At 36.7% G+C, this 26,085-nt stretch overlaps 1 protein-coding gene across 1 annotated transcript; it reads left to right on the top strand.

Moving 5' to 3' along the window:
- Positions 1 to 22,331: 22,331 nt before the first annotated feature.
- On the top strand, positions 22,332 to 25,751 carry SWEET7 (Nodulin MtN3 family protein). The gene is made up of 5 exons (XM_089606861.1): positions 22,332 to 22,709; positions 22,811 to 22,847; positions 23,310 to 23,688; positions 24,330 to 24,449; positions 25,328 to 25,751. Exons 1-5 carry the CDS (start codon positions 22,667 to 22,669, stop codon positions 25,496 to 25,498), a joined length of 750 nt encoding a protein of 249 aa, XP_089462987.1. The 5' UTR covers positions 22,332 to 22,666; the 3' UTR covers positions 25,499 to 25,751.
- Positions 25,752 to 26,085: the final 334 nt, after the last annotated feature.

The raw sequence follows: 26,085 nt of genomic DNA, 5'->3' as shown, positions 1-26,085 counted from the left end.
TGTTGTGTGAAATGAGGAAGGGGAAGTAAATATTTGCTCATGAATATGTGATATTCTATAGAAAAGAGGAAACTACCTTTTGAAGGTAATCCTCCTCCTATAAATACTCCACCTCATTCACAACTCACAACACAGAATTTTAGAGACAAAGAGCTTCTCTCTCTATAATTTGGCCGCTCCTCTCTCTCTCTCTCTAACCCTTCTTGTTTTTGTTTTTGGCACCTAGGTCTACATTTGACCTAGCGTTTTGTTTTAGCTCTTCGACTCTAAAACTTGTTCTTGAGTCATCATGCTTAAAAGTGCCCACACACTAAATCCTTCTTCTCTCGAGTGATTCATGTGATAGAAACTTTCGTGGTTACTCAATTGCCAAAAAACGAAGAAAGGCGAACTACGTGGGGAGACGAACGATTCAACCTCCACAAGCTTCTCAACGATCAAGCTACGTAAAGGTTAGTAAACGAGTAATTTTTCTTCAATAGTTTTAATTTAAAATAACATGTGATTGCTCTTTGTCTAGGTTAGTAAAAATCGTTTTGTTTAAAGAAATTTTTTATATTCTGCCGCTTGCTAGAAGCGATAAAACTTTTCTTTACCCTAGATGTATTCGAACATTTTTCATGCAGAGTAATTGCCTAATATTTATCAACTATATGTTCTTTGATGTTCTTGGGCTTAATACTACAGATAAAACAAGAATGATTACCATATCACGATAGTTAAGAGCATCCTTATCTCTGGTTCTTTTTCCTTCATGTGGATCACCAATTATGGAGGTGTTGGGATGATTCTTCTTCATTTTGGATGATAGGAGTGCTGGGAACCTCTTGAGGGGATTGATTCTCATTCAATTCTAAAATAGATTTATCATTAGATAAGACAAGAAATTTATCTTGAATGGATGCGGAAGTCCCTCCTTGATCAATCTCTTGAACAACCTGGGTGGAATTGGTTGCTTCAATAGTTGCACAATCTTCATCTTCATTTTCTCTGTGATCTTCAATATCCTTGATGGTGACATTGATGGACTAGTGGGTGCGCTTGTTATAGACTCTATAGGCATGGGTGGTAGTGGAGTAACCAAGAAAGATTTACTCATTGCTCTTTGGATCTAACTTCTGTATGTAGACTCCGTCATTCAGAATATAGCACACACTTCCAAAGACATAGAAGTATTTTATCAAGGGATTCTTGCCTATCCACAGCTAATAACAAGTCTTCTCAGTTCAATTACGAACAAATACTTGTTGATGATGTAACAAGCTATGTTTCCCGTCTCAGCCAAAAACTTCAACATCTTTTTGGCGTGAATCATCACCCTAGCCATCCCCTGAATAGTTCAACTCTTGTACTCAACAAGCCCATTTTGATGTGGAGTGACATGAGATGATAATTTATGAGGAATACCATGAGACTCATAGAAACCAGGGAATGATTTGTTCTAAAAAAACGTCCATGGTCACTATGTATGGACAATATGCTTATATATTTCTCACGTTGACCCTTAGTACATAATGTGATGAACACCTTGACAACATATAATTTCTCTCTGAGAAAATCTACCCAAGAATAACATGAGTAATCATCAACGCATACCTCTTCCCACTAATGCCTTCCACATGCACAAGACCCATCAATTCCATGTTGAGAAGCTCAATAGGTCTTCTAGTTTTGATATAAGAAGTTCTTTTGTGAGGAGCCTTTGGTTGCTTCCCAATTTGAAATTCTCCGCACACAATATTGAGTTCTCCCTTGAGTTTAGGGATTCCTCCAACAATGCCACCATCAGAAACTTTCTTTATTGTCTTGAAATTAAGCCTTTGTGCCCGAGATTCATCTCATTAGACTTGTTGATCAAGCAAGTTGTTCGAGAAGTTGTTTGACCAACTCCCAACAAGTAGCAGTTATTTGATGATCTTTTCCCCTCCATACCACACTGATTGCTGCTATCAAACACATTGAACTTTGCATGATGATCTTTGTCACACAACTGACTAATGCCTATCAATTTTGCTTTCAGACCATCAAGGAGAAAAACATTCTCAATACTAGTTATGGTAAGTCTTTCATATTAAGAGTTCCTTTGCCAACAATTCTATCTTTTTCACTATCTCTAAAAGTCACTTTTAGAGTCTTGCAATCTCTAAGGTTTGTGATGCAGCTCTTGTCACTTGTAATATGCCATTGAACATCAATTGTCTGAATACCAGCTTCCCTCATTTATAATCTTTGCAGAATTGTAAGCCACTAGACACACCATCTATTTGATTCTCCATTCTTGTATGATGGGATGAATTTTTTTCACTTTCTTTCGTTTGAGGTATGCTAGATACTTGAAGCAACACAGTTTGATGTGGCCCGCTTTTCCACACTACTGAGAAATCCACCTACTCTTATGTCTGTCATTAGTGCGGTGAAGTGATTCTGATGTTGCTTGACCAACTTTTGGAAAATTAAGTTCCCCACATTCTCTCCAGCCTTCACAAACTTTGTGACACTCTGATATGATTCATCAAGAAAACCGATACCTGTTGGTATTGGTGCCCACAGACTCTTGCATGTAACTGCTGAATGATTAATAAAGAGTTGAAACTTTTATTCATTCTTCCTTGTTTGTTTGAAGCTTTATGATAAACCTTAGTTTTTAGTCCTTAAACAAACCTAACAATAAATGAAGAGTCAAACACAGATTTGCATGAACAAACTCTTCATGGTTTGTTTAAAACAACATATTCACAATCTAAGGATCAAAAGGCTATTGATCTCAGTATGATTGTTAGGAAAACCTATGATGTCTGGTTATGAGACAAAAAGAGTTGGAGACTCTATAGTTCTTCCTAGGTACCTTCTGAACATACTGAATTGACCAATGCACTTCTAGACACATTGTAAGAACAAAACCATTTAACCTCTTCTGTCTCGAAGTCACTATGTATGAATTGCATCATGCTTACCTCAATCCTGAAATGAGACATGTCATTTCATAACTTACATACTCTCATTTGAGAAAGTCAGAGTTCTAGATTCACTATGTTATATAGACAAGACCTATTGATGAAGTACTAAGTTATGAAGATGTCATGAACAACTTTGTGAAGATCTCATAGATATGGAATTCATGTACAAGATTGCTGAAATGCAATGTATATCACCTCATGCTTTGTTCCTTGGAATTTGGATAGATGAACTGGCCAATGTCCAAATTGAGTCATAACTCTTTTGCATGAATCAATGTGACTTGTTAGCTCCTCGTCAATACATTGTTTCAAACTTATTCACAAGAGACAAATGAGTTGAGGAAATATCAACTAGAAGGGTAAAATGGTAATTTTATAAATCTCATCTAGTTGATGATATTCATAAATGGTAAACATAGATAATATTCAATGGATCCACTCATCAGAATTAAGTAGAATTTTTAGTAGAAAATATATTCATTTGAACCGAGAGATTTTCAGTGTCAACTCTTTAGTGGAGTCAGTTGACATTAGGCTAGAACTTGGAAAAAGTTTGTGAACTTTTGAGTCCAAGTGTGCTAGCTCAAGGTTTGTTCACTTGGATCCATGAGGTCACTACCACAAGTCATTAGAGTAGGATTAGTTATACTAGAAGCTAAGTCAAAACAAGTGCAAGTGTTGAACTAGACGAATTTTACGAAAATTGTATAAAGGGTAATTTTGTCCATAAGGACATAGGATAGTATAAATGTTAGAATAAGATTTTGGACATTGTCATATGATGACAATGTGAATTGAGTCCACACAGCCAAGTATGGTATTTGGGCCTTGAGGATTGAATTTCAGTTTATGGAATTTTATGTGAAAATTCTGCTTGGGCTTTTCTTGTATTGTCATGAACAAATAAAGAAACATCTAGAAGCATGTTCTAGAAGGACAATTTTTGTGGCCACCATCATGAAAGAAAGAGGGAAATTATTTTGTTCATTGATGTATGAAGATACTTGCCAAGAGGAAAAAGAGGAAACAAATTTATGGCACATGCCATATAGTGTTGGATGGCCAATTAAGAGAAAAAAGGGAAACAAATTTCCAACCTTGGTATTATTATGATAGGAATGGGAAATAAAGATTTTGCTCATGAATATGTGATATTCAATAGAAAAGAGGAAATTACCTCTTCAAGGCAATCCATTCTCCTATAAATACCACACCTCATTCACAATGTTGAAACAAGTTTTAGTTGAGAACTTCTCTCTCTAGTTTTGCCCCCCCCCCCCCCCCCCCCCCCCCCCCCCTTCTCTCTCTTCTTCTTGCTCTTTTCTTTTGGCACCTAGGTCCTCATTAGACCTAGCATTTTGTATTAGCTCTTTGGCTCTAAGACTAGTTCTTGAGTCATTGTGTTTAAAAGTGCCCACACACTAAATCCTTTCTAAACTCGAAGACTCTAGTGGTAGAAACTATCGTGGTTACTCGGATTCAAGACACGAAGGAGACAAGCTAAGTGGGGAGACGAGCGATTCAACCTTTCTTCTCAATGCTCAAACTTCAAGTAAGGTTGGTACCGAGTGAAAACTCATTATAGCTTTTATTTTAGATTACATGTTCATGCCTTTTGTCTAGGTAGTAAAATCGTTTTACATGTTTTAAAGATTTTATTATATTCCGTCGCTTGCTAGAAGTGATAAATTATTCTTAATCCTAGATCTATTCCAACAAATGGTATTAGAGCTATTGTTAAATTCTAGGCATGTGCATGTAATTTAAACTAGAATTGTTAATTTTACTTGGGTAATGAATTTGCTAGAATTGTTTTTTAGATTTTTTTTTTAATTTATTGCTCCGGCCTTTAAATTAAAATGCATTTTGATTTTCTACACTATAGGATGCTATTAAAACACATTAGAATCAGTTCTACAAGTTTTCAATTTTTAATCAAAATTGCAAGTTTGAGAATTTCAGATAATTTATGAAGTAGTAATAATGTCTTGCTAGCTTTATTTATTTACTCGCTTTTTTATGTTTGTTGTTATTTTCTTTTGTGCTATTCTATTACCTTGTTAATAAAACACATCAATAAGACTTACAACTCAATAAAATATTTCGTTACACTTAAATATCTTGCATTTTTGTCCTCGGCCGAATTTCTGTCTAAAATTCCTTGAGCTTAAGAATGCCTCTCGGTAAAACGAGTACATCTCTCTGCTGAAACTTGTATTTGAATGGCGTTTGAACAAAATTAAAGGCCTATGAGTCTACTTTCCAAATCATTTAGAATTAGCTCAATTGTAGACAGGACCCGCTATCCACGGCGATTATACTCCAAGGTGCTTGCAGTCCCGGATTTCAGGATTTCTGAAAATTTTGGATTCTGGATCCCGGATCCCATTCCGAGAGTTCTAAAACTCAAATGGAAAAATTTTCCTTGAGCAAATATGTTTTTTCAAGTATAATAAACATAATGTGTAAGATTGAAAAGTTATGTTTTTTTTTTTAATATTTACTTGAAATTGAGATTTTATAAAAACTAGTTTGAATTTGAAAAATTGTTTTCACTTTCAAATTTGAAAATATTTTGTCATCCAAATCAAATATGTTTTTCAAAATGTTTTCAAAACTATATCTATATCACTTATGTTCAAAATTTATTTCTCTTGAAAATTTGAGTGGGAGGTCTCTGTTGTCAATGGTGCCCACAAGAAGAGTAGTAGTGTCTATTTATGTACATTTGATGTCATATAGTCTTACGAAGACTCTTGCCTGTAATTGCTTATTCATTAATAAAAAGTTGAAACTTTCATTCAATCTTCTTTCTTTGTTTGAAGCTTTATGATAAAACATTAGTCTTTTAGTCCATAAACAAACTTAACAACTTACGAAGAGACAAATGTAGATTTGCATGAACAAACTCTTCGTAGTTTGCTTAAAACGATATATTCGCAATCTAAGGGTCAAAGGACTATTGACCTCAGTATGATTGTTAGAAGAATCTATGATGTCTTGTTATGAGGCATTGAGAGTTGGAGACTCTATAGTTCTTCTAGGTATCTTCCGAAGGTACTGAATTGACCAGTGCACTTCTAGAGACAAGATAAGAACAAACCATTTAACCTCTTATGTCTCGAAGTCACTATGTATGAATTGCATCATGCTTACCTTAATCCTGAAATGAGACATGTCATTTCACACCTTAGTATTCTCATTTGAGAAAGTCAGAGTTCGGACTCACTATGTGATTCCGAACAAGGCCTATTGGTGAAGTACTAAATTGTGAGAATGTCATGAGTAACTTTGTGAAGTTCTCATAGATATGGAATTCATGTACAAGATTGCTGAAATGCAATGTATGTCACCTCATGCTTTGTTCCTTGGAGTGTGAATAAATGAACTGGCCAGTGTCCAAATTGAGTCCTGACTCTTTTGGATGAAACAATGTGACTTGTTAGCTCCTCGTCAATACATTGTTTCTAACTTATTCACAAGCGACAAAGGAGTTGAGGAAATAACAGCTAGAAGGGTAAAATGGTAATTTAGTAAATCCCGACTAGCTGATGACATTCATGAAGGGTAAACATAGATAATATTCAGTGGATCCGCTCATCATAATTAGGTTGAATTCTTGAGTAGAAAATAAATTCATTTGAACCGAGAGATTTTCAGTCTCAACTCTTCAGTGGAGTCAGTTGGCATTAAGCTAAACTTGGAAAAGGTTTGTGAGTCCAATTGTTTAGCTCAAGCTTTGTTCATTTGGGTCCATGAGGTCACTGTCACGAATCACATCGATAGGAGTAGTTAAACTGGAAGCTAAGTCAAAACGAGAACGAAAATTGTCAAAAGGGTATTTTTGTCTTTTGAGACAAAGGATGAAATGAATGTCAATAAATTTTTTGACAAGTTCATTTGATGACGTAATGTCACTCGGCCATGACTTGATCATTGGGCCTCGTGAATTAATTTCATTTCATAAGAGTTTTATTGAAAATTCTTAATGGGCCTTTTTCATGTTCTCATGAATAAATGAAGAATCTTCTAGAAGCTCCTTCTAGAGACATGTTGGGCGCCTACCCTGTAGAGAAATAGGAGAGTTTATTTTGTGCATAAATGTATTTAGATACTTGCCAAAAGAAAAAGAGGAAACAAATTTGCATAAGGATGCATAAGGGAATCGGCCAAGTTTAGAAAAAGGCAAGCCATGAACAAAATTGGAAACAAATCAAGGCTTCTAGAAGCCCTTGTTTGGCCGAGTGTCTCAAGAGGGAAAAGAGGAAATTGGCTCATGAATATGTGATATTCTATAGAAGAGGAAACTACCTTATTGAAGGTGAGACCTCTCCTATAAATAGGAGCCTCATTTCCTCACATTTCATTCATCCAAGTTTAAGAGATTTGAGAGACTCTCTCTCTAGAACTTTGGCCGAAACTCCTCTCTCTCTCTCTAGTTTATTTTCGATTTTTCTTGTTTTGACACCTAGGTCCTCACTTGACCTAGTGTTTAGCTCTACGACTTCAAGACTTGTTCTTAAGTCGTAGTGTTTAAAAGTCCCCACTCACTAATTCCTTTATTTCGAGTGATTTAGTGATAGAAACTTTCGTGGTTGCTCGAGGTGCCGAGGAAAGGAAGAGAGACGTGCTGCGAGGGGAGACGAGCATTGCAACTTTCTAAGAGCTTCTCAAAGATCGAGCTTCAAGAAAGGTTAGTAAACTTCTTAGCTCATATTAGTTTTTAATTACATGTACCTGCATTTGTCTAGGTTAGTAAAAACCGTTTTTACTTGTAAAAGAAAAATTTTAAAATTCCGCCGCTTAGCGAAGCGTTAATTATTTTCTTAAACCCTAGATCGATTCCAACAAACGGTATCAGAGCTATGGTCAAAGATTAGCATGTACATGTATTTAAAACTATGAGCTTGAAAATCGTTTTCGAAAGTTTACTAATTTTGTGACAAGTTAGAATTGTTATCTTAGATTTTTTTTTTAATTTATTGCTCATGTCTTTAAATTAAAAACCATGTTGTTTTTCTATGATTTTGGGATGTTTTTAAAACACATTAGAATCAGTTCTAAAAGTTTTTAATTTTTTATATTGTAAAACGTGTTTTAAAGGTTTGAAAAATTTCGAGTAAATTTTTGTGACTAGTTTTGTTATCTTGCTAGTTTCTTATTTTTACTTGAATCGTTTTATGCTTGTTGTTATTTCTTTTATGCCTTGTTATTACCTTGCTAATAAAACACAAATAAAAGCTTTAACAACCTTCATAAAACGTTCTGTTACACTCGATTCTTTTTCGCACCTAAAAAGGACCACTGCTCAGAAATCTAAATTTAATGATTCTTGAATCAAATTAAAGCTCTGTTTGTCCTCTGTCCAATGCCACTGGTTTCGGCTGAAAAGGACATCGGAGCCGCCAGATATGGCGATTTTACTCCGACGTGCGCGGCTGTGCTGAAACTCCAGTTTTTAGAAATCCGGATTTTCAAACCCCACTACCATAAGTTATAGAACTCTAATGAGAAAATTTTCTTGAGCAAAAATGTTTTTCATATGATTATAAACATGATGTGTAAGATTAAAATGTTTTGATTTTTGAAAGTTTAAATGAAATTGAGTTTTTACAAAACTAGTTTGAATTTTGAAAAACCGTTTTCACTTTCAAACTTGAAAATATTTTGTCATCCAAATCAAATAAGTTTTCAAAATGTTTTCAAAACTATATCTATATCACATATGTTCAAAATCAATATGCTCTTGAAAATTTGAGTGGGAGGTCTCTTTGTAGACAAGCCGAAAAATAAAAAGATGTGTAATCTAAATAGAAAATAGGAAAAGATCGAGTATGTACCTTGTGCCTTTATGCACTAATACTACTCTGAACATGTCGATCTAAGATTCTCTTCTAGTTGTCCGCTCTGTCGCTCTCTAACTAGGAAATTTGTTTCCGAACTTATAAGAGTCGATGAACCAACTCCAAAAACTAAGTGGGAGGGTTATACTTGTTGTTTGTAACCCACGATCCCCAACACTAATGAAAACTGCAAGTGTCGCCGGACTAAGAGTCACCCTCGTGGCCCTCTCTTAAATGAGAGTACTCAAGGGCGCTTTGCTCTGATCATTGCTCAATGAGCTACGTCCGAGAGTGAGACGATGATGGCAAGGCCTCCCCTTGGGGGATTGTTTTTCAAAGTTGATCTTTTGGACTAAGTGGTTGGTTGCACACTTAGGCTCAATCCCTAGTAATCCTCCCTCGAGGCCCTGCGAAAGGATGTGAGTGATCAAACCAATTTACAAGGTGGCTAGTCAAAATAGATGTATTGACATCTTGGCTTAGCATTAATGATGTGTCATTTACTTATAAAAGGAGATTTTTTGTGGCCTTCTCTTGAGGGAGTAAATTATCGTTTGGTTTATAACACCTTTGGATTTTATAAAAGTCTTAATAAAACTTAAATCCTAAACCAAAGACTAATCATAAACTTATTTCAACTTTTATAGGCAATATGTCTCTCAACCCTCTCTCAACCATTCTTTCCTCGAACAAAATCGAAAAAGAAAACTACATAGAATTGAAACTTAACCTCGACATAATCCTTACCAAGCACAAATGGGTACTCACCACCCCGTGTCCTCCTCTGACGAATGATGATTCGACTCAAGAGGACAATGACGCCTTAGCGGTCTGGCTTCGATCCGATGAGATTGTGAGGTGCTATATCTTGGCATCTATGAACAATATGCCGAAAGAGCAACATCGCGACATCGAGACTGCCGCCGAAATGCTCTACAATCTCCTTGAGATATTTGGAGGGCAAAGGTGTCAAGCAAGGCAAAAAGAAGTCTGACACTTTATGAACTGTCATATGAAGGCTAGGACTCCTGTTAGAGACTTTATGATACTGCTCATTATTTTTCTAAATAAAATGGAAATCCTAGGATCTGAGACTGATGGGAAGAATGTCATAGATATGATCTTAGAAACTCTTCCCGCATCTCTTGATACCTCCAAGATGAACTACTCCATAAACAAGCTAGAGTACACTGTTACCAAGCTTATGAAGGAACTTCACACTGCTGTAGGTCTCACTAAGAGAAAGAGGAATCATGGAGAGGCACATGCTACTGAGAAAAAAGCCTCTGCCTCTAGAACTAAGAAGAGACCTCACAAGGCCGATAAAAAGAACTGTCCTGCCAATCTCAAAGCAAATGAACATAGTATTGTACTAGTTACCGAAGCATGCTTAGTAGCTGATAATGTATCAACGTGGATTCTTGACTCCGCTGCTACTAACCATATTTGTTGTTCCTTGAATGGTTTCAAGAAAACCAAAAGCTTAGAGGAAGGCGAGTTCTGTTTCAAATGGGGTGATGGGAGCCTGGTGTCTGCGAAGGCTGTGGGATCCGTGACGCTGTCTTTTGAAGACCGCACTTTAAACTTGAATAATGTTTATTTTGTTCCTACCTTTGGGAAGAACTTAATATCCGTTGCTCGACTTCTTGAGTAAGATTATTGTTTAAAGTTCATAAAGAATGGAATTCGTATTTCGTTTCCTGATAATTCTTTTGTCACTGATGCATGTATGAAGAATGCTCTTTTCTACATTTATCCCACTCAACCTTCCATCTTAGACACCGAAATAGATACTGATCTAATTAGGGAGCCAAAGAGGATCAAACTTTCTGAATCCTCCGATCTAACAAAATCAACATACCTCTGGCACTTGAGACTTGGTCATATCAGTCTAGATAGGATTAAGAGACTTGTAAGGGACGGTCCACTCCAAAGACTCTGCAATAGGTTCACTACCTACTTGTGAATCCTGCATAGAAGGAAAAATGACTAAGCGACCTTTCTCCGATAAGGGTCGAAGAGCCACTGAGTTGCTGGAACTAGTACATTCTGATGTATGTGGTCCGCTCAACCAACAGGCATGTGGAGGATACGAATATTTCGTTACCTTCACCGATGATTACTCACGATATAGGTTTATCTATTTGCTCAAACACAAATCCGAGACCTTTAACGTATTTAAGGTCTTTAGGGCTTTAGTGGAAAAGCAAACTGGCAAAGTCATCAAAACCCTTCGATCTGATCGAGGTGGTGAGTACATGTCTGGAGAGTTCGATGACTTTCTTAAAGAAGAAGGTATCGCTTCTCAGCTTACCGCACCTGGCACGCCTCAACAAAATGGAGTGTCAGAGAGAAGAAACCGAACTCTTATGGAGATGGTTAGATCAATGATGAGTTACTCATCACTCCCTCTTTCCTTTTGGGGATATGCCCTTGAAACAGCCGCCTATATTCTGAACCAAGTTCCTTCCAAAACGGTTCCTGGTACTCCTTATGAACGATGGACTGGCCGTAAAGTGAATCTTGGCCGCATCCGAATTTGGGGTTGCCCTGCACACGTGCTGAGGCAAAAGACTAACAAGTTGGCTAGTAGGTCAGAATTGTGCCTGTTTGTGGGATATCCAAAGGAAACCAAAGGTTTTACTTTCTATAGTCCCGAGGATGATAAGACTTTCGTTAGCACGAATGCTCGTTTCCTTGAGGAGGACTTTATGAAAGATGCAAAACCTAGAAGCAAAATTGTGCTTGAAGAAAAGTTGGGTGAGGAAGCTTCTACCTCATCTGTAAGAACTGTTCTTACCCCAACTGAAACACAACCTAACTCATCAGAATCTCGTCAAGTAGTACTTAGACGTAGTGGGAGGGCTACTCAAAAGCCTGACAGGTACATGTCTTATGGAGACTCTCTTGTAGCCGTCTCTGACATGGATGATCCTGTTTCCTATAGCCAAGCGATGGCTTGTTCTGAATCAAACCTTTGGCTTGACGCCATGAAAGTTGAAATGCACTCGATGTATGTCAACAATGTCTGGAAACTTGTAGACCTTCCTGAAGGGATTAAACCCGTAGGGTGTAAGTGGATATACAAGAAGAAAAGGGGTCCTGATGGGAACGTCGAGACGTTCAAAGCACGACTTGTGGCGAAGGGTTATACCCAACAAGAAGGGATTGACTATGAAGAAACCTTCTCGTCAGTCGCGATGCTTAAATCCATCCGCATACTCCTATCCATAGCTGCAGCTCTCGACTATGAGATCTGGCAAATGGATGTCAAGACAGCCTTTCTGAATGGCAATCTTGACGAGCGCATTTACATGGCTCAACCAGACGGTTTCGTGGAAGGAGGTCAAGAGACAAAAGGTTTGTGAGTTCCTTAAATCCATTTATGGACTAAAGCAAGCATCTAGGTCATGGAATATTAGATTCGATAAAACTGTAAAGAGCTTTGGCTTTGAACAGTCAATAGATGAGCCTTGTGTTTACAAGTTAATACACGAAGGTAAAGTTGTGTTTCTGGTACTATATGTCGATGATATACTACTCATTGGTAATGACGTGGGTAAGTTATCTGAGGTTAAGGTCTGGCTGGCAAAGCAATTCGATATGAAAGATCTAGGAGAAGCCGCGTACATTTTGGGAATCCATATCTTTCGAGATAGGAAAAACCGGACCTTGTCACTCTCTCAAGCATCTTATATTGATAAGGTGATGGATCGCTTCTCGATGCAAGACTCCAAGAAGGGCCAAACACCCTTTAGGCATGGAGTCTCACTCTCTAAGGACCAGTCTCCCAAGACTGCACAAGAGATTGAAGACATGAGGAAAATTCCTTACGCCTCTTCCGTAGGAAGCCTCATGTATGTTATGCTTTGCACTAGACCTGATATATGTTTCGCCGTTGGCGTAGTTAGCCGTTTCCAATCCAACCCTGGACCCGAGCACTGGATTACTGTTAAGCATGTTCTTAAGTATCTTCGAAGAACTAGGAACTTGATGCTTACATACTCAGGTACTGACCTGACTATGACGGGATATACCGACTCCGATTTTCAAGCGGATAAGGATTCCAGGAAATCCACTTCGGGATCTGTGTTCATCCTTAATAGTGGAGCTGTTGTGTGGAGGAGTATTAAGCAATCTTGCATTGCTGACTCCACAATGGAAGCAGAATATGTGGCTGCTTGTGAAGCATCCAAAGAGGATGTATGGCTTAGAAAATTCCTTAAGTATTTGGAAGTTGTTCCAAACGTCGACGAGCCCATGACCCTTTATTGTGATAATAGTGGGGCTGTCGCTAACTCAAAGGAACCTCGAAGCCATAAGCGCTCTAAGCATATTGAGAGGAAATACCATTTGATTCGAGAGATCGCGCAACGCGGAGACGTGGAGGTGAAGTAGATCTCTGGTAGATCTATTCACCAAGGCCCTAGCGAACATGGTCTTCGACCAAATTCGAGAGGGATTAAGCATGTAGGACTACTCACATCTTCTTTGATTCAAGTGGGAGTTTGTTGTCAATGGTGCCCACAAGAAGAGTAGTAGTGTCTATTTATGTACATTTGATGTCATATAGTCTTACGAAGACTCTTGCCTGTAATTGCTTATTCATTAATAAAAAGTTGAAACGTTCATTCAATCTTCTTTCTTTGTTTGAAGCTTTATGATAAAACCTTAGTCTTTTAGTCCATAAACAAACTTAACAACTTACGAAGAGACAAATGTAGATTTGCATGAACAAACTCTTCGTAGTTTGCTTAAAACGATATATTCGCAATCTAAGGGTCAAAGGACTATTGACCTCAGTATGATTGTTAGAAGAATCTATGATGTCTGGTTATGAGGCATTGAGAGTTGGAGACTCTATAGTTCTTCTAGGTATCTTCCGAAGGTACTGAATTGACCAGTGCACTTCTAGAGACAAGATAAGAACAAACCATTTAACCTCTTATGTCTCAAAGTCACTATGTATGAATTGCATCATGCTTACCTTAATCCTGAAATGAGACATGTCATTTCACACCTTAGTATTCTCATTTGAGAAAGTCAGAGTTTGGACTCACTATGTGATTCCGAACAGGGTCTATTGGTGAAGTACTACGTTGTGAGAATGTCATGAGTAACTTTGTGAAGTTCTCATAGATATGGAATTCATGTATAAGATTGCTGAAATGCAATGTATGTCACCTCATGCTTTGTTCCTTGGAGTGTGAATAAATGAACTGGCCAGTGTCCAAATTGAGTCCTGACTCTTTTGGATGAAACAATGTGACTTGTTAGCTCCTTGTCAATACATTGTTTCTAACTTATTCACAAGCGACAAAGGAGTTGAGGAAATAACAGCTAGAAGGGTAAAATGGTAATTTAGTAAATCCCGACTAGCTGATGACATTCATGAAGGGTAAACATAGATAATATTCAGTGGATCCGCTCATCATAATTAGGTTGAATTCTTGAGTAGAAAATAAATTCATTTGAACCGAGAGATTTTCAGTGTCAGCTCTTTAGTGGAGTCAGTTTGCATTAAGCTAAACTTGGAAAAGGTTTGTGAACTTTTGAGTCCAAGTGTTTAGCTCAAGCTTTGTTCATTTGGGTCCATGAGGTCACTGTCACGAATCACATCGATTGGAGTAGTTAAACTGGAAGCTAAGTCAAAACGAGAACGAAAATAGTCAAAAGGGTATTTTTGTCTTTTGAGACAAAGGATGAAATGAATGTCAATAAATTTTTTGACAAGTTCATTTGATGACTTAATGTCACTCGGCCATGACTTGATCATTGGGCCTCGTGAATTAATTTCATTTCATAAGAGTTTTATTGAAAATTCTTAATGGGTATTTTTCATGTTCTCATGAATAAATGAAGAAGCTTCTAGAAGCTCCTTCTAGAGACATGTTGGGCGCCTACCCTGTAGAGAAATAGGAGAGTTTATTTTGTGCATAAATGTATTTAGATACTTGCCAAAAGAAAAAGAGGAAACAAATTTGCATAAGGATGCATAAGGGAATCGGCCAAGTTGAGAAAAAGGCAAGCCATGAACAAAATTGGAAACAAATCAAGGCTTCTAGAAGCCCTTGTTTGGCCGAGTGTCTCAAGAGGGAAAAGAGGAAATTGGCTCATGAATATGTGATATTCTATAGAAGAGGAAACTACCTTATTGAAGGTGAGACCTCTCCTATAAATAGGAGCCTCATTTCCTCACATTTCATTCATCCAAGTTTAAGAGATTTGAGAGACTCTCTCTCTAGAACTTTGGCCGAAACTCCTCTCTCTCTCTCTCTAGTTTATTTTCAATTTTTCTTGTTTTGGCACCTAGGTCCTCACTCGACCTAGTGTTTAGCTCTGCGACTTCAAGACTTGTTCTTAAGTCGTAGTGTTTAAAAGTGCCCACTCACTAATTCCTTTTTTTCGAGTGATTTAGTGATAGAAACTTTCGTGGTTGCTCGAGGTGCCGAGGAAAGGAAGAGAGACGTGCTGCGAGGGGAGACAAGCGTTGCAACTTTCTAAGAGCTTCTCAAAGATCAAGCTTCAAGAAAGGTTAGTAAACTTCTTAGCTCATATTAGTTTTTAATTACATGTACCTGCATTTGTCTAGGTTAGTAAAAACCGTCTGTACTTGTAAAAGAAAATTTTTAAAATTCCGCCGCTTAGCGAAGCGTTAATTATTTTCTTAAACCCTAGATCGATTCCAACAGTCTCCTCGAAGACTAGTTGGCAAGAAGATGCAAGAGGATATGTAATCTCACACTTCAAGTGTTCAAGTGAGTTAAAAGTTAAAAGTTAAAACTTTTCTCACACACTTTGCCTTGTAGAAAATAGGAAATGTCTGAGTATGTACCTTGTGCCTTTGTGCATTAACACTGCTCTCCCTTGAAACATGTCGATCTAAGAATCAATTTCTAGAATTCCACTCTATCTCTCTATACACTAGGAAACGTGTTTCCAACGTATAAGAGACGATGTGCCAACTATAAAAACTAAGTGGGAGGGTTATACTTGTTGTTTGCAACCCATGATCCCCAACACTAATGAAAAGTTCAATTTTCACCAGACTAAGACTCACCCTCGTGGCCCTCTCTTAAATGAGAGTACTCAACAGTGCTTTGCTCTGATCATTGCTGTAAGAGCTACGTCCGAGAGTGAAACAATGAGACATCGCCTCCCCTCGGTGGATTATATTTCAAAGAAGATCTCATGGACTAAGTGGTCGGTTACACACTTAGACTCAATCCCCTAGTAATCCTCCCTCGAGGCCTTCCGAAAGGATATGAGTGATCAAACTTTTTTACAAGGTGGCTAGTCAAATTAATGTATTGACATCTTGGCTATGCATTAATAATGAGTCATTTACTTATGAAATGAGACTTTTTCGACCTTCCCTCGAAGGAGTAATGTATCATTTCGTTCATAACACCTTTGGATTTCTTCTGTCTTGTTCATCCTAAAAACTTAAACAAACTTAAATCCTAAACCAAAAGACAAATCATAAACTTGTTTCAACTTTATTTCAGCAAGATGTCTCTCAACCCTCTCTCAACCATTTTTTCCTCAAAAAAACACGAAGGCGAAAACTATTACCATTGACAAGCACAAGTGGGTACTCACAACCCCGTGTCCTCCTCAGACGAATGATGATTCGACTCAAGAGGACAAGGACGCCTTGGCAGCCTAGCTCCGCTCCGATGAGATTGCCAGGTGTTATATCTTAGCATCTATGAACAATGTGCTCCAGCAGTAGCATCGTGACATTGAGACAGTCGCTGACATGCTCTATAATCTCCATGAGATGTTTGGAGGGCAAGGGCATCAGGCCAGACAGCAAGTAGTCCGACAGTTTATAAACTGACACATGAAGGCTGAGACTCCTGTCAGAGACCATATGATGCTGATCATTAGCTATCTGAATGAAATAGAAATCCTAGGATTGGAGATTGATGGAGAGACTATAATAGATATGATCTTGAAAACTCTCCCCGAATCTTTCGATACCTTCACGCTAAACTACTCCATGAACAAGCTAGAGTACACTGTTACCGAACTAATGAAGGAGCTTCACACTGCTGAAGGTCTCGCTAAGAGAAAGAGGAACCAAGGAGAGGCACAGGCTACAGAGCACAAAGCCTCCACCTCTGGATCTAAGAAGAGACCTCACAAGGCCGAGAAGAAGAACCAAGGCAAGGTTCAGAAGAAGAAGAAGCCCCGGGCAATCAAGGTTGACAAATATAACGTCAAATTCCACCACTGCAATGAACCCAGACACTGGCACAGGAATTGTCCTGCCTACCTTAAAGCTAAGGAAAAAGGTATTGTACTTATTACCGAAGCATGCTTAGTAGCCGATAATGTATCAACGTGGATTCTTGACTCTACTGCTACTAACCATATTTGTTGTTCCTTGACTGGTTTCAGGAAAAGCAAAAGCTTAGAGGAAGGTGACTTCTCCTTCATATTGGGTGATGGGAGCTCGGTGTCAGCAAAGGCCGTGGGATCAGTGACGCTATCTTTTGAAGATCGAACTTTATGAGCAAGATTATTGTTTAAAGTTTATTAAGAATGGAATTCGAATTTCTCTTACCAATAATTCGTTCGTCACTGATGCATGTATGAAGAATGCTCTCTTTTACATTTATCCCACGCAACCTTTGCTTTTCGACAATGAAATAGATAACGATCTAGTTAGGGAGCCAAAGAGGAACAAACTTTCTGATTCCTCCGATCTAATAAAATCAACATATCTCTGGCACTGAAGACTTGGTCATATCAGTCTAGACAAGATTAAGAGACTTGTGAGGGACGGTCCACTCCAAGCCTCTGAAATAGGTTCATTGCCTGCTTGAGTATCTTGTGTAGAAGGAAAAATGACTAAACGACCTTTCTTTGATAAGGGTCGAAGAGCCACTAAGTTGTTGGAACTCGTACATTCTGATGTATATGATCCGCTCAGTACACAGGCACCGGGAGGATACGAATACTTCATTACCTTCAACGATGATTACTCAAGATACAGTTTTGTCTATCTGCTGAAACACCAATCCGAGACCTTTGACGTATTTAAGGTCTTCCAGGCTTTAGTGGAAAAGAAACTAGAAAACAGATCAAAACCCTTCGATCGGATAGAGGTGGTGAGTATATGTCTGGAGAGTTCGATGACTTTCTTAAAACAAAGGTATCGCTTCTCGGCTTACAGCACCTGGCACACCTCAGCAAAACGGAGTGTTAGAGAGAAGGAACCGAGCTCTAACGGAGATGGTTAGATCGATGATGATTTACTCATCACTCACTCTTTCCTATTGGGGATATGCCCTCGAAACAACAGCTTATATTCTGAACCAAATCCCGTCTAAAACGATTCCTGGTACTCGTTATGAACGATGGACTGGCCATAAAATAAATCTAGGCCACATCAGAATTTTGGGTTGCCCTGCACATGTGCTAAGGCAAAAGACTAGCAAGTTGGCTAGTAGGTCAGAATTATGTCTGTTTGTTGGATATCCGAAGGAAACCAAAGGTTTCACATTCTATAGTCCCGAGGACAACACAACATTCATTAGCACGAACACTCGTTTCCTTGATGAGGGACTTTATGAAAGATGTAAAACCTAGAAGCAAAATTGTTCTTGAAGAAAAGTTGGGTGAGGATATGCTTCTACCTCATCTATAAGAACTGTTCTTATCCCAACTGAAACACAACCTAACTCATCAGAATCTCGTCAGGTAGTACTTCGACGTAGTGGGAGGGCTTCTCAAAAGCCTGACAAGTACATGTCTTACGGAGATACTCTCGTAGCCGTCTCTTACATGGATGACCCTGTTTCCTACAGCCAAGCAATGGCTGGTTCCGAATCAAACCTTTGGCTTGACGCCATGAAAGTTGAAATGTACTCGATGTACTTCAACAAAGTCTGGAAACTTGTAGACCTTCCCGAAAGGATTAAACCCGTAGGGTGTAAGTGGATATACAATAAGAAAATGGGTCAGGATGGAAACGACGTTCAAAGCACAACTGAGGATACCTTCTTGCCAGTCGCGATGCTTAAATCCATCCGCATACTTCTTTCCATTGCTGTAGCTCTAAACTATGAGATCTGGCAAATGGATGTTAAGACTACCTTTCTGAATGGCAATCTTGACGAGCTCATTTATATGGCTCAACCAGACGGTTTCGTGTAAGAAGGTCAAGAGACCAAGGTTTGTAGTTGCTTGAGTCCATATATGGATTAAAGCAAGCATCTAGGTCATGGAATATTAGATTCGATGAAACTGTAAAAAGCTTCGGTTTTTAGCAGTCGATAGATGAGCCTTGTGTTTACAAGTTAATGCCTGAGGGCAAAGTTGTGTTTCTAGTATTGTATGTCGATGATATATTACTCATAGATAATGACGTGAGTAAGTTATCTGAGGTTAAAATCTGGCTAGCAAAGCAATTCGATATGATGGATCTAGGAGAAGCCGCGTATATTCTGGGGATTCAAATCTTTCACGATCGGAAGAACCAGATTCTATCGCTCTCTCAAGGATCTTATATTGATAAGGTGATGGATCGCTTCTCGATGCAAGACTCCAAGAAGGGCCAAACACCATTTAGGCATGGAATCTCACTATCTAAGGACCAGCCTCCCAAGACTGCACAAGAGATTGAGGACATGAGAAAAATTCCTTACGCCTTAGCTGTGGGAAGTCTCATGTATGCTATGCTTTGTACTAGACCAGATATCTACTTTACAGTTGGCGTAGTAAGCCGTTTTCAGTCCAACCCTGGACCCGAGCACTGGATTGATGTTAAGCATGTTCTTTAAGTATATTCAGAGAACTAGGAACTTGATGCTTACATATTCAGGTACTGACCTAACTATGACGGAATATACCAACTCTGATTTTCAGGCGGACAAGGATTCCAGGCTGTATGGCTTAGAAAATTCCTTAAATATTTGGAAGTCGTTCCAAAAGTCGACGAGCCCATGATACTTTATTGTGATAACAGTGGGGCTGTCGCTAACTCAAAGGAACCTCAAAGCCATAAGCGCTCTAAGCATATTGAGAGGAAATACCATTTGATTCGAGAGATCATGCAGCGCGAAGACGTGGAGGTGAAGAAGATCTCAACGGTGGACAACCTAGCAGGTCTATTTACGCCAGTAAACTCTTAGACCAGCATCGGGAGGGACTGGGCATGAAGGACTACTCGCATCTTCTTTGAGTCAGGTAGGGGTTTGTTGGCATTGGTGCCAACAAGAAGAGTAGTAGTTATTACTTATATGCATTTGATGTAATAAAGTCTCACAAAGACTCTTGCTTGTAATTGCTGAATAATTAATAAAGAGTTAAAACTTTCATTCATTCTTCTTCCTTGTTTGTTTGAAACTTTATGATTAACTTTAGTCTTTAGTCCATAAACAAACCTAACAACAAATGAAGAGTCAAATACAGATTCGCATGAACAAACTCTTCATGGTTTGCTTTAAACAATATATTCACAATCTAAGGATCAAAGGGCTATTGATCTCAGTATGATTGTTAGTAGAACCTATGATGTCTGGTTATGAGACATAAAGAGTTGGAGACTCTATAGTTCTTCCTAGGTATCTGATGAAGATACTGAATTGACCAATGCACTTCTAGAGATATTATAAGAACAAAACCATTTAACCTCTTCTATCTCAAAGTCAATATGTATGAATTTCATCATGCTTACCTCAATCCTGAAATGAGACATGTCATTTCATAGCTTACATACTCTCATTTGAGAAATTCAGACTTCTAGATTCACTATGTGATATAGACAAGATCTATTGATGAAGTACTAAGTTATGGAGATGTCATGAACAAGTTTGTGAAGATCTCATAGATATGAAATTCATGTACATGATTGCTGAAATACAATGTATATCACCTCATGCTTTATTCCTTGGAATGTGAATAAATGAACTGGCCAATGTCCAAATTGAGTCATGACTCTTTTGGATGAATCAATGTGACTTGTTAGCTCATCCTCAATATATTGTTTCTAACTAAAATAAGAGAGATTGATACTTCTCCTACGGGACTGGAGAAGCTAAATGAGAGGTGGCCACACTTTAACTACATACAACCTCAAGGTCTGGTCTTAGGTTGAATCGCAAACGCTTTTCGATATTAGTCAAAAATTAAGCGTTAACATTGATATTGAATGATGTTTGTGTGTTTGTTTTCTGACGTCCCCGTAGACTACACAAGTAATTAGCAGGCGGTTAATTTCATATTTAATATATTGCAAATATAAACCTGGGATGTACTCATCATATTGAGTCTGATTGTTTTTGTTGATGCCTATTTTGGAACATAAACAAAATTTTGGTTGTGTTAATTTAGGTTGATGAGTACTTTGCAATGATAACCAAACGTCAATTACTTTGTGACCTCAATATTCAATATACTCATCATATTGAGTCTGATTGTTTTTGTTGATGCCTATTTTGGAACATAAACAAAATTTAGGTTGTGTTAATTTAGGTTGATGAGTACTTTGCAATGATAACCAAACGTCAATTACTTTGTGACCTCAATATTTAATATTAACTGCTTAGGCTAGCTTCACAGTTGGTCAGCGTATTTCTAATTTTATTGTTAATTGTTTGTTTTATTCCATGTACTTTGTTTTCTCTTTTTTTTTTTTTTTTTACATTTTTTATTATTTCTGCATAGTACATGAAAGATTGACATTCTTTCAATTGTCTGATCGATATATATATATATATATATATATATATATATACACACACATATATATATACGTTAATTTTATGTATTTTAACGCTCTTTGTTATTCCATACTTTGTTACACCCTAAATATAGAATATTTACGTTTATAATATATTAAATGTCTTAATTTATTTACGCGTGCTACTTTTAAATTTTATTAAAGTTGTAATCATTGACTAATTTTAAAAACAGATTTTAAATAAAATTAGACTATTGCATAATCTTATAAACGTCCAATGTAAAATTAAAACGTGATACTCTTGTATTTTTTTTTTTTTTTTTTGAGAGTAGCCTTGTTTAATAATATTCGTGTCAATCCCGTACGAGCACTATTCTTAAATAAATAAATAAAAAATGGTAAACGCTGTTTTTAATCCAAAACACCGCCCCCGATATGGATAAGTTAGACTTTAAACTCAATGGGAATTGTGTAGAAAAGAAAACTAAAACTTAAAAAACAAAAAAAAAACAAAAAAAAAACAAAAAAACAAAAACAAAACAAAAACAAAAAAACAAAAACAAAAACACAAAACTAAAGAAAAAATGTGTATGAGAGAGAGAGAGAGAGAGAGAGAGAGAGAGAGAGAGAGAAGTAATGCTACTTAGGGTTTTGATCAGAATCTTGAGGAAAGTGCCAGCTCTCTCTTTCCACTCTTGAAGTAAATTGAGATGAACGTGTGTGATGAATAATTTTATGTTTAATTTAGCATATTTGTATTCATTTTTTTTTTTAAAAAGTCTCTCCTCGTCTGTCTCTCCATTCCCTACCTCCATTTAAGGCAGTGTTCGCATTTCCAAGTGTTGCTATAAGTTGGTCAGACCCAATACATGTCATGCAAGTGTCGTAGCCTTCATTTGGATTCCATCCAAACCTACAACTTTTTCTCTCTTTATAATCTCTCCTTATAACTCACACATCCTCACAACACAACCAGTTCTATATTCACTTCTCTCTCTCTTTTTCTCTCCCTCTAGCTAGCTAAAGGGAATTTCTTTACACAGCTTCTACCGCCCAATAATCCTTTGCTCTCTTTCTTCTTTTCCGTTATTCACTTTTCTCTTATCTCCTCCGTACGTGTTTTTGTCCACTTAATCCTTAGTATTTAGGTTACTTTCTCTTACAGCCTAACCATGGTTTCTTCTGACGCCGCTCGAACCGTAGTTGGTATCATAGGTAACAACTACTACTCGAATTTCAATCTACAGATCCTTTCCTTGCATGTCGAGATTTATCATATAGATACCTAATTAGCGTGTTAATTCTTTGTTTTTCAGGGAATATAATCTCTCTCTTCCTCTTTTTGTCACCCGTGTAAGCTATTTCACTATATTTCTGTTTTTCCTACATTACTATATTATGTGACCTCAAGTTTAGGCATGCAGTTCTTGTGATTTTGTCGTTTCCATGAAAAAAGCAAAGACTAACAAGAAAACTATGCATTCATTAGCCCCCGGAAGCTAATACGAGCAAATTTTCATTTGGTTTGTAGTTTTTTTTTTTTTTAAAATATTATTGAATAATTAGTTCATTTGATTATTCACTTTTCCCAACTAGAACTCGATGAAAAATTTGAACATCGTTTAATAGTAAAACCACTAGTAAAATAAGAAGGATTTTTCACCCCCTTCCACTCGAATTAGAATCGCAAATTAATTCTGTATTTATGCATATTAGTACTACATCCACTACTTATCTTAAAGTCAACATTAAAATTATATTTTGCAAGAAGAGGTTCTTTTTTTAGAACAATTTTTAATTAAATATTATTTCCAGGCCAACTTTCATCAAAATATGGAAGAAAAAGGCAGTGGAACAATACTCCGCAATTCCATACCTGGCAACGCTGGTGAACTGCCTGGTATGGACACTGTACGGACTTCCGATGGTTCACCCGGGAAGTATTCTTGTGGTGACGATCAATGGCACCGGAATCGCCATCGAATGTGTCTATATATTGATCTTCTTGATCTACTCCGACAAGAAGAATAGGGTCAAAGTCATTCTCGTGGCGATCCTTGAACTCGTCTTTACAGGGATTCTCGCAGTTTTGGTAGTCACTTTGGCTCACACTTACAAAAAGAGGTCCATGATTGTGGGAACCATTTGTATTCTCTTTAACATCATGATGTACGCTTCTCCGTTGGCCGTCATGGTAATTAGTCTTCATTTTCACTCCATCGTAATCATATCTTGCATGAATCTCGTCGCTTTCAGGTTTTCATTTCTAAATATATATACATATTCTCAGAATTGTTTTTAAAGAAATCAGAATATTTTCTCCTTTAAGCAAATCTTAGCTATGAAAAATAAAAAAATAAAAAATAAAAAACTAATAATTGAAATTTCACACTTTATACTATTGATATAGCTAAATACACTCAGGTAAAAAAAAAAAAAAAGTAATTGTCTTAAAGCTAATGGATCCATCAATTCGAGTAGATAGTTTATTATAAAAATATAAACTGGAACTTATTCTGATTAAAGATATGCCACATAGCTATTTTTCTTGTTATGTTTTATTTTATTTTTACTTTTGAATAAATTGGTCCCTCCTGAATTTTCATTGTTTCGTTTCATGTGGTATGTTGTGGAATTTTTTATTTTGATTTTTTTTTATCTAAATGGTAGGTTGTTGAATTAAAGTTATTCTTGTATTTTTTTTTAAAAGGAAATATTTGGGTTAAAACTTAAAAAGTATAAAAGATTTCTTTGGTTTATCAGGCTTATTCTACTTGCTCGTGGAATATATATCATGTTGACACGTCATAATTATCTGTTTATTGGTGTGCACAGAAACTGGTGATTACAACAAAGAGTGTGGAGTTTATGCCTTTTTTTCTCTCTCTTGCTTCGCTAGCTAATGGCGTCGCTTGGACTACTTATGCCCTCATCCGCTTTGATCCTTTTATCACTGTAACTATCTTCAATCACAAAACTTCTTCAGTATTCACCTTCTTTATTATGGTTACACTAAACTCATCACTAAATTATTTGTTTTTCATTCCTCGCTATTCAATCGAGATATCAGATTTACTACTCATTTAAAGTTATTTTTTTAAACAACTTATTTTATCTTAATTATTTTTTTTTATCCCCACCAGTTTTACTTACAAAATATTTGTTCTACCCTTAGATAACTTATTATATTACAAAAAAATAAAATAGAAATCGTATTTATTGATTTTAGAATAGTGAACAATATCTACCTATAAACTGTGAAATTATTATTATCTCGATTGGAACATAGTAATAAATATGTACTGATAATTTATCAATTGTAAATATTCACGTTGATTATATCACTCCGTAAATTGTAAAATGTAGTAAACTGATAATAAACATGTATTGATTAATTATGCGATCTTGTAGCTAACTAATTACATACGAACTTAAAATTTGATATATAGTTAACGTTCTGTTAATTTTTCAAATTAACCATAAACAGAAATTAACGGTATACATGTATCCACAAAATAATTTTTTCATCGCAAATTTAGTGACTATTTAAACAATATGTGAACTATTGTTTCACAAAATATGCTAATGTTTCAAGTTGGTTACTCCGTTATATTTTTCGTTATATTTTTCTCAATTATGAAGATCCTATGAACATTGGAATTAATATCAAAGTGCGTCTTTACATCAAAATTTGGTACTTTTTAAAACTATTTTTCTGATGAACTGTTGTATCTTCAAAATTTATTGTAACTAACGGTACATAACTAGCTAGATGTACACATGGGGTCGATATTAAAACACTTATTGGGCCTGCTTTTCTTGTTGGACCTCAGATACCGAATGGACTTGGCACACTGTTTGGAATAGCGCAGTTACTCTTGTATGCCACGTATTACAAGTCAACACAGAGACAGCTGGCAGAGAGAAAAGCCGCTAAAGAAGTCAATCTGTCAGAGGTTGTTACCGGTGAGGATGAGATCAGGAAACCAACCAACGGACGTTGATATAAGAATCACTGAAACGTTTCACACATTTAGATAATGAATAGAAATGACAACTATAAAATGTCACGTGTTACTTTATTTTGTTTTGTTGTGGTGTTGTGTTGTCCTGTATTGTCTTCTCGTTCTCAAACGCATGTTTGTCTTGATTAAGGGCAAATGTCGTTAATTGGCCGTGGTAATAATCACAGAGCTGTTTCATAATTTCCTTAATCGGAACAAGCTTTATAGTTATGTCGTATAACAGTTTTTTTTTTAATAATTTTCATTAAGCTCTGTGGTTTGTTATCTAACTTAAGCTATTTTTTTCAAATAGAAAAAATTTAGCTCCTTATGTTTTTTTTAATTTGTGTGCAAAGAAACTGCTCTTGCTCTTGTATTGTGTTAGTATTTTTAAGGGAGTTTGAACATCACTAGGAGTAAATAGTGAGTAATGACTGATTCCGCATTATTACTATTTTTTTCAAATTAGACAAATGTAAGAGTATCTAATTACAAACATGTAATTTATAGTGACAAAATTGACACTATTAGCTACATTTTTGTAACTAAACACTCATAAATTTGTCAAATTTGAAAAAAAAAATAGT

This window comes from Urtica dioica, chromosome 2, assembly GCF_054948205.1.
Source record: "Urtica dioica subsp. dioica isolate 48M chromosome 2, U.dioica_male_clone48M_v1_H2, whole genome shotgun sequence".
NCBI classification, from domain to species: Eukaryota; Viridiplantae; Streptophyta; class Magnoliopsida; order Rosales; family Urticaceae; genus Urtica; species Urtica dioica.
Note: the sequence above shows the minus strand (reverse complement) of the source record. Positions and strands in the feature narration are given on the sequence as shown.